The following is a 14,595-nucleotide window of genomic DNA, read 5'->3' as shown; positions in this document are numbered from 1 at the left end:
TCTGGTCTAATGCGCTGATTCCTCTCGGCTCTGTAGGTTCCAGCCCCTGGGGGGAAAGTCTGCGGCTCTATGTGGGCCAGCATGGCACAGCCTGCCACTGTCACCCTCAACACCACTCACTGTGCACAGACAATCCCCCCCCCCCAACTCCCCCTCATCTTCAATATTGTTCCCTTCGGCCCCCTTTTTTTTGTCACTGTTTTTTCTATGATGGGAGGATTGATTAGTGGAGAAATGAGCAGCCTAATGGTTGTGCTGGAATGACGGATTAGCTCTCTGACTGTAACATTACTGCCTCATTCCATTTTAGCCTAAGTAGTTTTCTTCCAGTCGGCAGCTCTGCAGTGTTAAAAGCCCCGAGCAAATCCAATCGGCGAGAACATTTTCAAGATGAGGTGATGAGCAATAGGTGAGGTCAGGGGCTAATGGAAACTTACTCATACACACGAATGGAGGATCTGATTGGCTGAGGGCGTGATTACCTCATCCCGGGTCTGTTGCTCTCTTTTCCGGGGTCTTCAGTGAGTCTACGTCGTGATTATGGAGCTTTCAGATCAGTCTGTGATTACTGTTATCTCCAGCTTTTCCTCCCTCATTTGCGTTGCCTGAATGCAGTTGTGTCATCGACATCCATCCAGGCAGAATTGAATAGAAAATGGCTGCATGCTGCTTTGTGCCCCAGTTTCCTCTCACAGGAAATAAAAACATGGTAATGGATAAAAGACTTCAGAGAAGGTCCTACTCATGGCTGAAACTGGGTCAGTACTTATCGATAACAAACAGGGCAAGTTCATTTTCTGTGCACCTGAGTGTCTACATGAGAGCTCTACAACCATCAATGTGTGCGTAGGTGAATAAGAGGCATGTAGTAAAACCTTTTCCAGTCTTCATGTCTGAAAAATACATCTGCACTCATTTTCACTTAAAGGCTTTATATGTGATTTTTCACACTTAATTATAATATAAATCAAGTATATCCTCTGAAAATAACTCTGTGAGTCATGACTGTCTACAATGGGTGTAACACCCGAGTCCCACTGTCTGTGATGTTTTCAGAGTTTTCAGAGTCCTATCTTCACTTTGTTTACATCGCCCGGACGGCCGGCTGACTCCTCCCCTCGTGTATAAAAGTTGTTTAATTGAGGGACTAGAGAAAAGAAGAATAACATACTGTACTCACTGCTTAACTGTGTTTCTAGATCACGCTCATTTCAGGTAAATTTACATGCAGTGTGAAGATACCAGCATAATAAAGATCGCTAGCATTAGCATGCTAACACAACAATGCAGCGCGAGTTGTTTTGGTTTCATGCTGGTGCTCAAGGGCGACATCTGCTGGATCAAAACATCACATATAAAGCCTTTAATAAGTTATTAAAGCATTATATAAATGAGCTTAGTTTTGTGCTCATACAATGCTACAAATGTGCAGCTTCAGTGAGAAGAATATGTAGCTTATGTAGCCTGGTTCAGCCATAAGAGCTTTATTTTCTGTAAAGCCTCCAAAATCCTGTCTCTTTGGTCTTTACACAGCCTGGCAGGTATCAAGAGGAAATGTTTTCATCGTTTGTCCACATGAAATACGATTAGTATTTTGGGTCAAGCTACGGGGATTTGTTGGGTTTTTCTGGTGCTCTAGTGGTCTAAGACAAATTCAGGATATACTGGAACAAATCCTCAGTTTGACTCCAGCATGTGATCTTCGTCAACAGGATAGAGTTAGATGAAATACAGCTTTAGTCAAAATAATTCAACAACTACTGGAAATTTTGTACACAGAATTAAAACATCTATCTTTACAGATCAAACATAGATCTAATCAAAGATATCTGCAAATACATATATCGGTATCAGATAGGGCTGGGCGATATGGACCAAAACTCATATCTTGATGTTGATTAGCTGAATGGCAATACTCGATATATGTATATATATCGAGATATTGATATGTATTTTATTAATTGTATTTTATCGGTCGGGCCCTAATTTTTACCTTAAAATCTCAATCATTGCACAGATTGTGTGCTCTTCAATGCTGAATCTGTATGCTGTGCATGCTTCACCTTAAAGAACAGACTTCTATTTTCTTTTCTTAATTAATGCATTCCAATTTATTTTTATTTATCTTCTCCATTCTCAATGGTTTTCACATTTTTCACCACGCAGTACTAATCGTGGACCCTGAGTCATGAGAACAGAGCGACCACGCTGCGGTTACTTAAAGGGCCATACAGCTCAACTCTGATTCACTTACAGAACTCTTTGGGATTACAGCAGTCTTTGACACAGAGCTCATGTGTTGTGTAGAGGTCGTGTTGTGCTTTTTCATTAACACACACACACACACACACAAACACTTCAGTGCATTGTGTGAACTCATTTAGTACTGTATCTTTCACTGTAAGCCGCACGTTGAAGCAATATGCTGCAATACGCCGTCATCGAGGCTTTCATCAAACTCACTTCCCTCTCAGTTTGAGTCCTCTGGGCTTGAAAATCGTGTCTCCTTCCTCGTGATGAAGAGGTAGGTGAAGGTTGGTTGATGAATGTGTGGGAGGAGGGAATATAGCCTGCTGCTGCTCCTATCCGGCGGGCCAGTGCCTTGAAGTGGAAATGAGTGAAGAAGAAAGCTGTGTGTATATATGTGTGTGTTTTCTCCTAACTTTAGGGAGTGTGTCTCGCTGCCATCAACAGGTCTACTTCAAGTGATCCCTCAGGAAAGATAAGTCTTTAAGTCAATAAAGCTTCCTGTCACACACACACACACACACACACATACAGAGCCCGCTATCTGATATGTATAATACACAGAGCTATCCATAAACATGATCCGCTTGTTATTCTCGTCTCATCCTTCTTCTTCTTCGTGTTTTTGTCAGCTGTGGCCTGTGATATGTTCGGTCTACTGCGTGTGAGAAACAGCTGCCAAGGGACCCCTCTGTGTTTTTTTCACAGCTTCTCCTCCTCCTCCTCCTCCTCCTCCTCTTCCTCCTCCTCTTCCTCCTCTTCTCTCTGCCAACAAGTTTCATGCTACTCTGTGTGAACCCAACAATTTCCCCAAACAATGTAAATGTTCTATTCAGCGGTGACATTTCTGTGGCATTTCAGCAGGCGCTTGAGGAAGAGCGGGGGGGAGGGGGGGGGGCAGGGTGATTAGCTGTCAAGAAACTCACTTCAGTCATTAGTGGCACACGCGAGATCCCGCTGACACAAGCCGCAACTGTCAAGTAAACGTTTTAAAATGTCTACTGCGCAGTGCATCATCATTATTATTGTAACACAACATCCAAAGTGGAGACCTCCTCTGTTATGTTCAAGCTGAGAGACTCTTGAAAGTTAAAAGTCTGGAGCGTGCAAACATGTGTTTAAAAGATGCCTTTGAAAGTACCAGGATGCAAAAAGTCAGAGACAGGTGAGACGGGAGTCGACTTTGTTCCTGGATGTGCCCGTCATCATCAAGCCCACGGTGCCTGCTCCACTTTTCATTCCCTGTCTGCACCAACTATTTTCAGCCTTTTGATGAGTATAGACGTGTGGATAGTGTCGACAGAATATCAAGTAGAAGATGAGCTTTCTGTTTGAGTAAAAGGACATGTGGTGCTCAGTGCAGGTGGATGTCTGCGCCCCTGTGTTATTTCTATTTCGGGGAGTAATCGATCTGCGCTACACCACAAGAGGTTTCCTCCGAGTAAATCCTCTTTTCCTTTATTGTTCTTAAGTAGTTTTTTGGGCTTCTGAGACCTCAAAAGTGCAATTATTAGTTTCCTGCTGACCTTACTGTCCTGCTCTCCCCCTGTGGAGTTCAGGCCACTTCCTACTTTCTCTAAAACTATCCTCAGTCCTCACAGCCTCTAAACAGAGTTTGGATTAAACAGTTCAGGCTTTTTTTTTTTAACAAGAATGACTTGTAGTGGTAACCCCACAGAGTATTGCAGCTCTCTGTTCATTCTTTCAGCTTGTTGTTTTTACTGTTTGAGCCCGCAGAGTAACTGTCATGTTTCATTTTTGCTTTTAATTGTGTCATTAGTCGACATAACAGGCAGCTGTTTTAAGCATCCTGGTAATTCAACTTAATTCAAAAAACCTTTTCCTGTCCCCCGGGAGGAATTCAATGGCACATAGAGCAGTAGCATGAAGACAAACATTCCCTACTCTCTCTCTCTCTCTCCCTGATTTCTGAGTCTATCCACTGTCCTATCTCTCAATTAAAGGCCCAAAAAAGCCAAAAAATAAATCTTAAAAAAAAAAAAAAGAACAGCAAAGACGGTGCAAGATCGAATGAAAAATCTGACTAAAAATATCAAATATAATAAATAAACACAAAATAGACAAAGTCAAATAAAGATATAAGTGGACAGTGATCGGACTAACGGATGTAAACAGAGCTGTATGCAGTAGATCAGCAGCACACGTCCTGCAAAGTACCAAACGGAGCAAACAAAGTTAGCTTTTTGCTTGTAAACAAAGCTAAACTGAGAGTGTAAGTAATGGATGTTTATATAAGTAACTGTTAGGTGGTGGAATGAACTTCCAAACTTCCAAACTTGGATCTGCAGAGTCCCTCTGCACCTTTAAGAAAAAGCTAAAGACCCAGCTCTTTCATGAATACCTACTAACTTAATGATGATGGTCTCCATATTATTGATGATGATGATGGTAATGACGATGGTTTTTGTTTGATAACCACGACTTATAAGATGGTTTCTATACTGATTAGAGCTCTCAAGAACTGCCCTCAATGTTGCGCTTTGCCTCTGGTCACTTCCTGTCAGCACCTGTGTGTCCAATCAGACTCAAAGCTGATCGTTTGCTCTTACTGACATTGTTCCCTTTTTTCTAGATCCTTGCTTGTGTTGTTCTTACTCTCTGATGTACGTCGCTTTGGAGAAAAGAGTCTTCTAAGAGAGCTGTAGAATCGCACTTTTGTCATTCAACTTTATAAGGATGTAACAATGTCAATCTGAAGCCACACAAAGCAATGATTAACACCTCAAAATTAATTTCTCTATCAAATGTTTGTTGGGTTCATCTAACTGTACCAGAGTACTGTCCACCAATGACTCGTGTCCTGTTCAAGGTTTCTGCCTGTTTTCAAAGTTTTCCTTTCCCTCTGTTGCCAAGAGATTGCTCCTGGTGGATTCGTTTTCGGTTGGTTTATGTTGTATGTAAAGTGTCGAGATCTAACTTTTTGGTGCGGCTAAGTTTTATTGATAAATCACAGGAAAAGTAATCCTTCTCATGTGCTTCTCTGTATTTTTCAGGTTTGGGAAAAACTAAGAGGAAGACGAGCGCCCGTGATGCTTCCCCTACACCAAGCTCGGATACAGAGTACCCCTCCAACGGTAGTGGGGGTGGAGGAGGAGGGGGAGGAGGAGGAGGAGGCGGAGGAGGAGGAGGAGGAGCTGCTGAGAGAATCTATGACCTCAATGTCCCCGCTGTGGTAAAGTTCGCCTACACAGCGGAGAGAGAAGATGAGCTGACCCTGGTCAAGGGCACGAAGGTGGTCGTGATGGAGAAGTGTAGTGACGGATGGTGGCGAGGCTGTCAGGGGGGCCGCGTGGGCTGGTTTCCCTCCAATTACGTCCAGGAGGATGTGGGAGGAGCAGATGAAAGAGGGGAGGGGGATTCCTCTCATGGCTACACGGGAGGCTCCCAAGGGACGTTGTTGGCCAATGGGTGTGCGGGGGGAGGAGGAGGAGTGGTGGTGCTCCACCTGGTTCAAACACTCTACCCCTTCAGCTCTGTGACGGAGGAGGAGCTTAACTTTGAGAAAGGCGAGGTGATGGAGGTGGTGGAGAAGCCAGAGAACGACCCCGAGTGGTGGAGGTGTAAGAACTCGCGCGGCATGCTGGGGCTGGTACCTAAGAACTATGTGATGGTGCTGGATGAGCGGCCTGGCCCCCTCCCTTCAATGCCGCACTCCCCACAGAACCGATTTGTGGCTCCGGCCCGCTCAGGGAAGTTCTCCGACAGGGATTGGTACTACGGCAATGTCACCAGACACCAGGCCGAGTGTATCCTTAACGAGAGAGGAGAGGAAGGAGACTTCCTCATACGAGACAGCGAGTCATCGGTGAGTGTGTACGGTGAAGTCACAGCAGGACTGATTTGGGAAAGGAAAAAAAAGAGCAAAACGGAGGGTAGAGTTTGTGTTTCCCTCAAAAGAGCCACGTCCTCACACTTTGTTTAAACTCCCAAACAATTAATAATGGAAAAAAAACAAGGTACTCATTTGTCAAAAAGGCAAGGCAAGTTAATTTATGTCGCACATTTCAACAACAAGGCAATTCAAAGTGCTTCACACAAACATCAAAAAGCATCATGACAGAGGAAAGAAAAGAAACATTAAAATAGAAAATTATTATTAATTATTACTGAAAATATGTTCAAATAAAAATAATTCAAATGAAATTAATTGAAGTAAAACTATAAAGAGAGTTAAAAGTTACAGTGCAGAGTTAAAGTTTAAAATCTTATTAAAGCTGTTTAATGAAAGGCAGCTGTAAACAGATGAGTCTTCAACCTGGATTTAAAGGAGCTGAGAGTTTCAGCAGACCTGCAGTTTAGGGGAAAAGCCTTTATTCAGTTGGATATTCCGTATAAATGATACTTTGCATCATGGTCAGTTCACAAACAGCCTCCTGCAGGGCATTTCTCTGGGAGAGAGACGAGGTCATTAAATACATTTAGCTAAATATTACATCAAAGTAAGTAAGAGGAGTTGTTACAGGCCCTCATAAGAACCACAGAATGTTGTTTGTTGAAAGTAAAGGATGTGACTCATTAACATGAAGAGCCAAAATTAACTTTCAAGGAAATATAGTTGAACCATTCAGAAGTGTGCACACAATTTATAAGAACACTGAAAATAACCTGATAAACTTATCAGATCTCAGGTTAACATGTTGCTTTAGATCGCAGATATTTTGTCTTTATAATTCTGCCTGCAGCAATTTTCTTTAAAGCAGCAATCTGACTATTTCAATTTAAGAAGGTACCCCAAGTGCGTTCTCAACAAACATGCCTCAGCAGTTTTCTTTTAATCAAAGAAGAGTCAAGTTTTCAGTAAATTACTTTCTAGTCTTTTCAGCCTTTCTTAGTTTATTGTTGCATATTTAAGAACAGTACCTCCACCTATTAATGTTTGGGATATGGTGGCGAGCTATGACAGGAATGTTCCATGTGCGTCTGCATCTTTGTGCATTCAGCCTCACAGCACTATTTCAGGTCTAAACTCCCCAGAGAACATTTAAGAAGACCCTGAAACTCTCTAAATTGAGTATTTTAAACTTTAAAGAATATTTATGTGGCCAGGCTTGCAGCAGTTTGATTAAAGTGGTCACAGATCTTTAAATCTAAGGAAACACTGCCACCTGCTGGACTGAATCAGTCTGTCCTTTATTTTACTTTACTGCATCTTATCATATTAACAACTGTCTCACTTTTTTTTGTTCTATTATTTCCAGCCCAATGACTTCTCCGTGTCGCTGAAGGCGTCCGGTAAGAATAAGCACTTTAAAGTGCAGAATACGGAAGGAGTGTACTGTATTGGCCAGCGCAGATTCCCCTCCATGGACGAACTAGTGGAGCACTACAAGAAAGCCCCCATCTTCACCAGTGAGCATGGAGAGAAGCTGTACCTGGTCAAAGCACTGCTGTGATTCACATGCTCACACCTACACTGGATCACACACACACACAGACACACACACACACACAAACCCTTCAGATTACACACATGAAAACTAAAGTCACTCCCTGACTGTCTTAACTCAAAGCCTTCCGCTCCGGACCGCCGTGGTCACTGTGGCTGCTGTGCTACATCCAGATCCTCAGTCACTCTTAAGTTTTGTCGCCCCACCTGTGGCGATCAGGTGACACTTCTTTTAGCTCCATGAAGTGAGCAGTAAAACCCCAAAACAGGAAATCTGCAGCCACATCCTCAGTGTGCAACAAGCCTCCATCACCTCGGATGTGTTCACATTGGCAGAAGTGACCACGCAGCTGCTAACAGAACACCTGAGGCCTTTTTTTTTTTTGGGGGGGGGGGGGGGGGGTCGAGCTCTACTTCCAATGTCATGCATAACGTCCAATTACTACCACACACATTGTAGGTTACACCATTGCTCTTAATCCACACAGGAGGACAGAGAGGACTCCAGACCTCTGAGGGGACCTTCCTCTTGATTGTTGTCTTCTGTCAGATTGCCCGCCATTGTTTTATTTTGTTTTTGTTTTTTTATTTGAAAAGAATTGCTTGTTCCTAAGTTTTTGCTTATTTCATGTTTTAATGTTTTAAATTCCTCTCCTGAGGTTTTGAATCATTGCTCTCTCATACAATGACTTATTCACAAAGTGACCAGAATCACTCTCTTGCCTTTTTTCGTCTTATTTCTCATCATTCCTCATGATTTCTCGCCCAAGATTGGGTTTTTTGGGGGGTTTTTTTCCACTTCTCTTTTTAGTTTCCGTCTCCACAGACCCGGCCATTAGTAGTGATGATGATGATGATGTTGTTGATAATCTGGATACAATACTTCCTGTACTATTTCTAAATAATGGGAGGAGCATTATTGCAATATAGGGGAGACCTCTGATTTTCCTGTAGAGTTTGAATGTCTTATCAATGTAACCAAATGTGCCACCCTGTTCCTGTACTACTGGCTCCAGGTCTGCACTGCACTCACCGTACTTGGCATTCATTCGTAGCTCTATGCTCATGCTTTATATTGTTGTCACGTTGAACATGTTCCCGTTTCTGTTCTCCAGTATGTGTCTGTAGCTACACGAGGATACTGACTGAAGAATAATAAAAAAAAAACCTGTTTGGTAACAAATTTGGCTTACTACACTTAATCTACTCAATTTACACTAATTGATCAAAAAATAATATTTCTTATGTAGTATTTGTCAAGTCAAAGATGAGTATATCTTTGTGAATCATGTTATTACAGAGAGTTTGGAAGGAAAAATGTCATAATACACACACACAAAACAAAACTCAAACAATGTCAAGATTGTTTTGTTAAATTGACTGAAATCCCCAGATTGTCTCTCATAGGTCAACAGTTGATTTGAAAATACTTGCTGCCCATTCAAGAAAAGAAAACCAACAATAAACGAGCTTGTTATCGTTCGCTAAACCCCTCCCCCCTACTCGGTTATTGTCCAATAAAATCAAAGCAAAAGGTAATAGAAAGAGCAGCAGCCTGAAGGAAGAGTGTTAAATTCCTGGGCAAACTGGTGTACTACAGTAGTTATTAAGAGTGACTTCTAAAACGAGCACTGTGCATTAGCTAACTAGCTAAAAACAAAGACTACTGGTGTGTGATTGTATCTGCCTTTTCTGGATTCTTAATACCTTTTAGTTTTGAGTTGTACGTCTGACGTCGGTATTATTTAAAAGTGTTGCACTACAACCAAACCTAGTAACAAGCACTGACAAGGGGGCGGGGCTTAACGAAGAGTCAACTTGTATCAACGATGCTCTCGTACTGTCAAGAAACCAAATATTCTGTCGTCCGGTTTAGAACATTTAAAAAAAAAAAAAAAAAGGAAAACTCTAGTCCTACCAAACCTTGTTCATTTTCTTCTGCTATGTGCGTTTTGTTTACCAATGGAAGTGTTGTTGATCACGGGGTCCTCAGCTTTTATATAACTGAATGTTATTGAGCATTGTTATTTAATTCTTGTCTCCACTGTATGTATATATTCAAAATAAAATGAGGTGCATATATGAATCGTTAGGATCGAACTATGGTACTGTATCGCCGACAACGTGATGAGAATTGAAATACTTTTGTTCAATAAATTTTTTTGGAAGAATACTAAAAATGATATGTGCTGAATTGTTGTTTTCCATATTGTGCTGTTTTTATGTTTAAATAGATTAACAGGCTTAACTCCTCCATGGGCAGGAAAAGTATGAAGAATCAGACTCGGCTTTATCGGCCAGGTACACACACACACACACACACACACACACACACACACACACACACACACACACACGCTTACCATACTAATAGGGGACTATCGGTTTATACTTGACAAGTGGGGACTTCTTTTTCTGGTCATTTTAAAAATACAAAAAAGTAATACCACATTTACTTGTGATGTCTTTAACCGTAATATTACTTCAAATGTGTGTTTTTTTTTTTTTTTTAAAGAAGTTTCTAACAGTCAACTTGCAGGGTTAAGAGAAGTCTACACACACACACACACACACACACACACACACAAGGAATTTGACCTGGGTGAGCTGTGCTCTGTACAAATCAATAAACACAAAATAACAGGCTCATATGTACAAGACTAAATGAGACAATAGTTCAGTGGTGAGAAGTGCAAAAATGCTGCAAAAACATGTAATGTAATGTAATTATGTATCCCACAGATTAATATAAATGTTGTAGAGAGTTTTTTCTTCAGTTTTCACATTGAGACCCTGCATAGACTGATATCAGATGAGGATAATAATACAGTATTTACATGGTTGTGTTTTTGATCATAAAAGAGTTTAAATAATCATATGTACATTCACAGTGAGTGTTAGATTCAGGGGTAGTAGTATTTCACAGTGACAGTTTTGACACTGACACAAGAAACCGTTCTTATGGCGGGTTGATCTGTAATGTGTGTCCAAGGTGTGAGGAGTCTGCAGTGATGCTACCTGCCTGTTTCCTGACTGGTATAAGTCCTGGATTGTGGGCTGACTGTTTTTCTGCAGTCCTGACTGATTGATTTAAGGGAAATCCTTCCCCCCCCCCTGCCTATCAGGCTATTCCTCCCTCCTGGACTCGCAGTTATTCTACCATAATTGAAATGAAAGCCATAGAGTTTACATTATCAGCATTAATCATTCAATCTCTATTTATATAACAAGTGTTATCTCGAGACACTTTACAAAAAGCAGTGAAAGACCTTACTTATTGTTATATTACAAAGACCCAGCTCAACGATCCAGAGGAACCTGAGAGAGCTCAGGGGCTAAGTAGGATGATTCTACAATTCTACAATTCACTTAGCAGACTCTTTTATCCAAAGCGACGTACATCAGAGAGTAAGAACAACACAAGCAAGGATCTAGAAAAAAAAGGGAACAATGTCAGTAAGAGCAAACGATCAGCTTTGAGTCTGATTGGACACACAGGTGCTGACAGGAAGTGACCAGAGGCAAAGCACAACATTGAGGGCAGTTCTTGAGAGCTCTAATCAGTATAGAAACCATCTTATAAGTCGTCGTTATCAAACAGAAACCATCGTCATTACCATCATCATCATCAATAATATGGAGACCATCATCATTAAGTTAGTAGGTATTCATGAAAGAGCTGGGTCTTTAGCTTTTTCTTAAAGGTGCAGAGGGACTGGAATTTGGAAGTTCATTCCACCACCGGGGATGTTCCTAATTATGTGTTGCATTTCTATCCAGATGTACAAATTCATCAGGAGCTAACAGGAGAGCAGCGTCTTGCTCAAGGACACTTTGACATGTGGAGATGCAGGAGCCGAAGATCGACTGCTCAACACATTCAACCACCTGAGCTCCACAGCTGCTCAATCTGTTCTTGAGGTTTGCATTGGAGTCGATGTAAATGTCTTGTGTTTACATCTTTACTTTAAATCTGTCCTGTAAAGTTGAGACCAAATGAGAGATTTTATATTATCAGTAAGCCATCAGGTTAAATAAATGCACTTAAAAAAAAGTCACCTCTCAAGCAGAATTGGTTATTTCTAAAAGCTAATTCCAGCAGGCTGCTAGATTTTTCCATTTAATGGGTTAGGGTTACCAATGATTAGCTACTTTGCAAAATGAGGTTAGAGTGGAAGAAAAAACACATTTAATGGATTTCGAATATAAAGTCTGCCAACAAATTATAGTCGACTTAATAGGCCGATACGCTTAAATATAGAAATCCTATTACACATTCTGTGTAACACAGTTTAAATGCGGCATTCTCTCGAATGAATTCTTTTGCTTGCCAATTTCTAGAGCTGAGAGTTTGTTGAATTACAGTGCATCGACTCAGTCAGCCTTTAGTGGTGCTCTCAGGCTGTGAGAGCACCTCCCTATGGAGGCGTAGTTTTTTTTTTGCATCTGTCAGCTGGTGTGAGCAGAGTGTGGCTGATGTTTGAGGACACCTGAGAGAGTGTGTTTGCATCTTCATCAGTCACAATTAAGACACCATCTGCCTCTGCTGTGACTGCACAGAGCTGCCAGAGGTTTGGATTTCATAAAGGTGAGTGATGCTGTTTGAAACACCTCAGCAGACCAGTACTGTGATCCACCTGCTCTATTTAAGAATAAGCACACGGTTATTACATTACCTTGCCGTTGATGAGACTTAATTCTGTGGGTTTTGGGCTGAGCGTGTTTGTAGAAGGGGGGTCCACCTGTCACAGGAAGAATAAAACGAGAAAGTTCTGTGTTTTAGTTTTTATATGACTGAAATGTTTAACATAGAGGAAATAATTTGACCTCCCGTTCACTGTAATATGAGCTGAATTACCTTTACTCACCACACGATGGCAGTATCGGGCTTCTACATGGTCACCACACAGCCGTATTTATTTTCAATAATCACAATGCAAGTCTACAAAAGGCATGGGGGGCAGCCTGTGTCAATTCATTTTCTAGAAGTGACATTTGGATTATTTGCTTAAAGTCCATTTTAATGAATATTTCCAGTTCTCCCAATGACCTCTGTGAAGACGACAAAAATAGAATAATGTAGTGAGTGTTTTTTTCTCTAGCTGACTTTTTTTTGGACGTGACTTGAATGTGAAATTAATTTTAAAATTAAACATTTTGATTTAAAGCAGTTGAATTTGACTAAAAGTGTTCAAAATTTATTTTTTATTAAAAAAAATAACAAGGAGAGAAGATCCCATCATGTGTAATGAAATTAAGTTATTTTCTCTATTTTTTAAACATAAATTGAACCAAATAAATTAAACTAAATCAATAAATTCATGTCCCAGTTCTGTGTTTATTACAACCTCAGTTTTGCCATTTCACAGAGAAATAGGAGACACTGCTGCCCCGGACTCCCTCAAATATGTGAATAAAATGGATCCTTACGTTTGATCCTGGTTCAGGTCACAAACCTCTTTCAATTTTTAAAGAAAAACAGAATTTTTTTTTTTTTGGTGGTATGAAAACTTTATAGAGGTTGTTGAGACAGAGACGACGCCATGCAACTGAAAATGCGAGGGGAGCAACACGTCAGGTCATAAAATGTAATTCTTCAAACAGAATGTCCGAGGCATCTCAAATCCAAAAACAAAAGCTGACGAAATGCATTCAACTGAAGTCGAATCTCTCCAGTTATAAGCAAACTAACAAGCCTATCCAATTTACCAAACCTCAGTCCACAGACTTCAGGTGATGTTAATTCACTGGAGAAAAAGAACATTTTGGACCAATACACACACAAAAAACATCAAGTGGAATCACAGAAATGCTTCAGGTTTAAAAAAATAAAAAAATAAAAAAATAAAAAAGAAGAATTTTAAAGCTGTTCCATACCGCCATTTTTAGATCCAAGATTCAACTTACAACCAAACTGTGTCTGTCTCTGATAAGACAGATAATTTAAATTTAGGTGACACCTGGTTCAGGCCCTGCAATCCTATGGACCATATGGCAGCCATGTTTCTCTTTAGAAAGCTCAAATCTTATAATGTTGTACTGCTGTAGGAAACAATCATTTTAAAGCATTCATAATAGTCGACATAGGATAGTTCAAATCTGAAGGGAAGACAAGCCATATTTAAATACAGAAATATTGCCTTGTTATATACTTGATTCTGCTTGGCCAATTATTCATAGCAACAGTCTGCTATCAAGGGATTCACATCGAGGTCTTGCTCTGCCTGTCAGGGTTCCAATTCCCGATTCATTATCCCTTAAATATGGCCTGATCAGAAAAAGGTCAATCTTTTTTTTTTTTTTTTTAAAACCCATTTCTTTTAACAGCTGCAACGTAAAGACAATTCATTTTTCACACGAGGGAGCAACTGCACCAGCGAGACCAGGTCAACCTGACCTCAAACCTGTTGATTCTATAGGACGGTCAGAGATCACAGATTGTTTATCATGCGTGGTCGAGTGAAGTGTGGTGAAGTGCAACGTGACAAAGAAGGTAGTTTGAGGAAGGATGCGGGACTCAAGTGACAGAGACCATCAGAAAAGAGAGACGAGACAGAAACACAAATGGCTGAATGATTTCACTAAGTGGATTTAGCGTTCTTACAGCAAGAATAACGATAAGGCCCTATAATGCATCCACAGCGGCTGCACAGCCTTGTCATTATGGTTGTGATGTATGTTTGTATGTGTGTTTAGTCTCCTCAATGCTCTTTCCACCTTATTCAGGTGTATTTACTGTCATCTTAAAGCCGCCTTAGTAAAGAGTTAGCCGCCTCACACATTCACACTGACAGGCTCTTACCACGTTATACTGATGGAAATGCTTTTATCCTGTCCCATTTCTTTAGATTTATGCCAAATGCATCCTCTCTCCACGACAGGGGATGTTCTCTAACTCTCTTATTGTAAACCTGTCAACCTTGTTTCCTTTCAACAGTTTC

At 40.8% G+C, this 14,595-nt stretch overlaps 1 protein-coding gene across 1 annotated transcript in view; it reads left to right on the top strand.

Annotated features, from left to right (window-relative positions):
* Positions 1-9,837, top strand: part of nck2a (NCK adaptor protein 2a) — a 40,617-nt gene extending 30,780 nt beyond the window's left edge. The window contains exons 3-4 of the mRNA XM_065962042.1: positions 5,262-6,073; positions 7,467-9,837. Of these exons, the coding sequence (XP_065818114.1) occupies positions 5,262-6,073; positions 7,467-7,661 (1,007 nt within the window). The 3' untranslated portion in view covers positions 7,662-9,837. The remainder of the gene's footprint in view (positions 1-5,261; positions 6,074-7,466) is intronic.
* Positions 9,838-14,595: the final 4,758 nt, after the last annotated feature.

This window comes from Labrus bergylta, chromosome 13 (genome assembly GCF_963930695.1).
Source record: "Labrus bergylta chromosome 13, fLabBer1.1, whole genome shotgun sequence".
Taxonomy (NCBI): Eukaryota; Metazoa; Chordata; class Actinopteri; order Labriformes; family Labridae; genus Labrus; species Labrus bergylta.
Note: the sequence above shows the minus strand (reverse complement) of the source record. Positions and strands in the feature narration are given on the sequence as shown.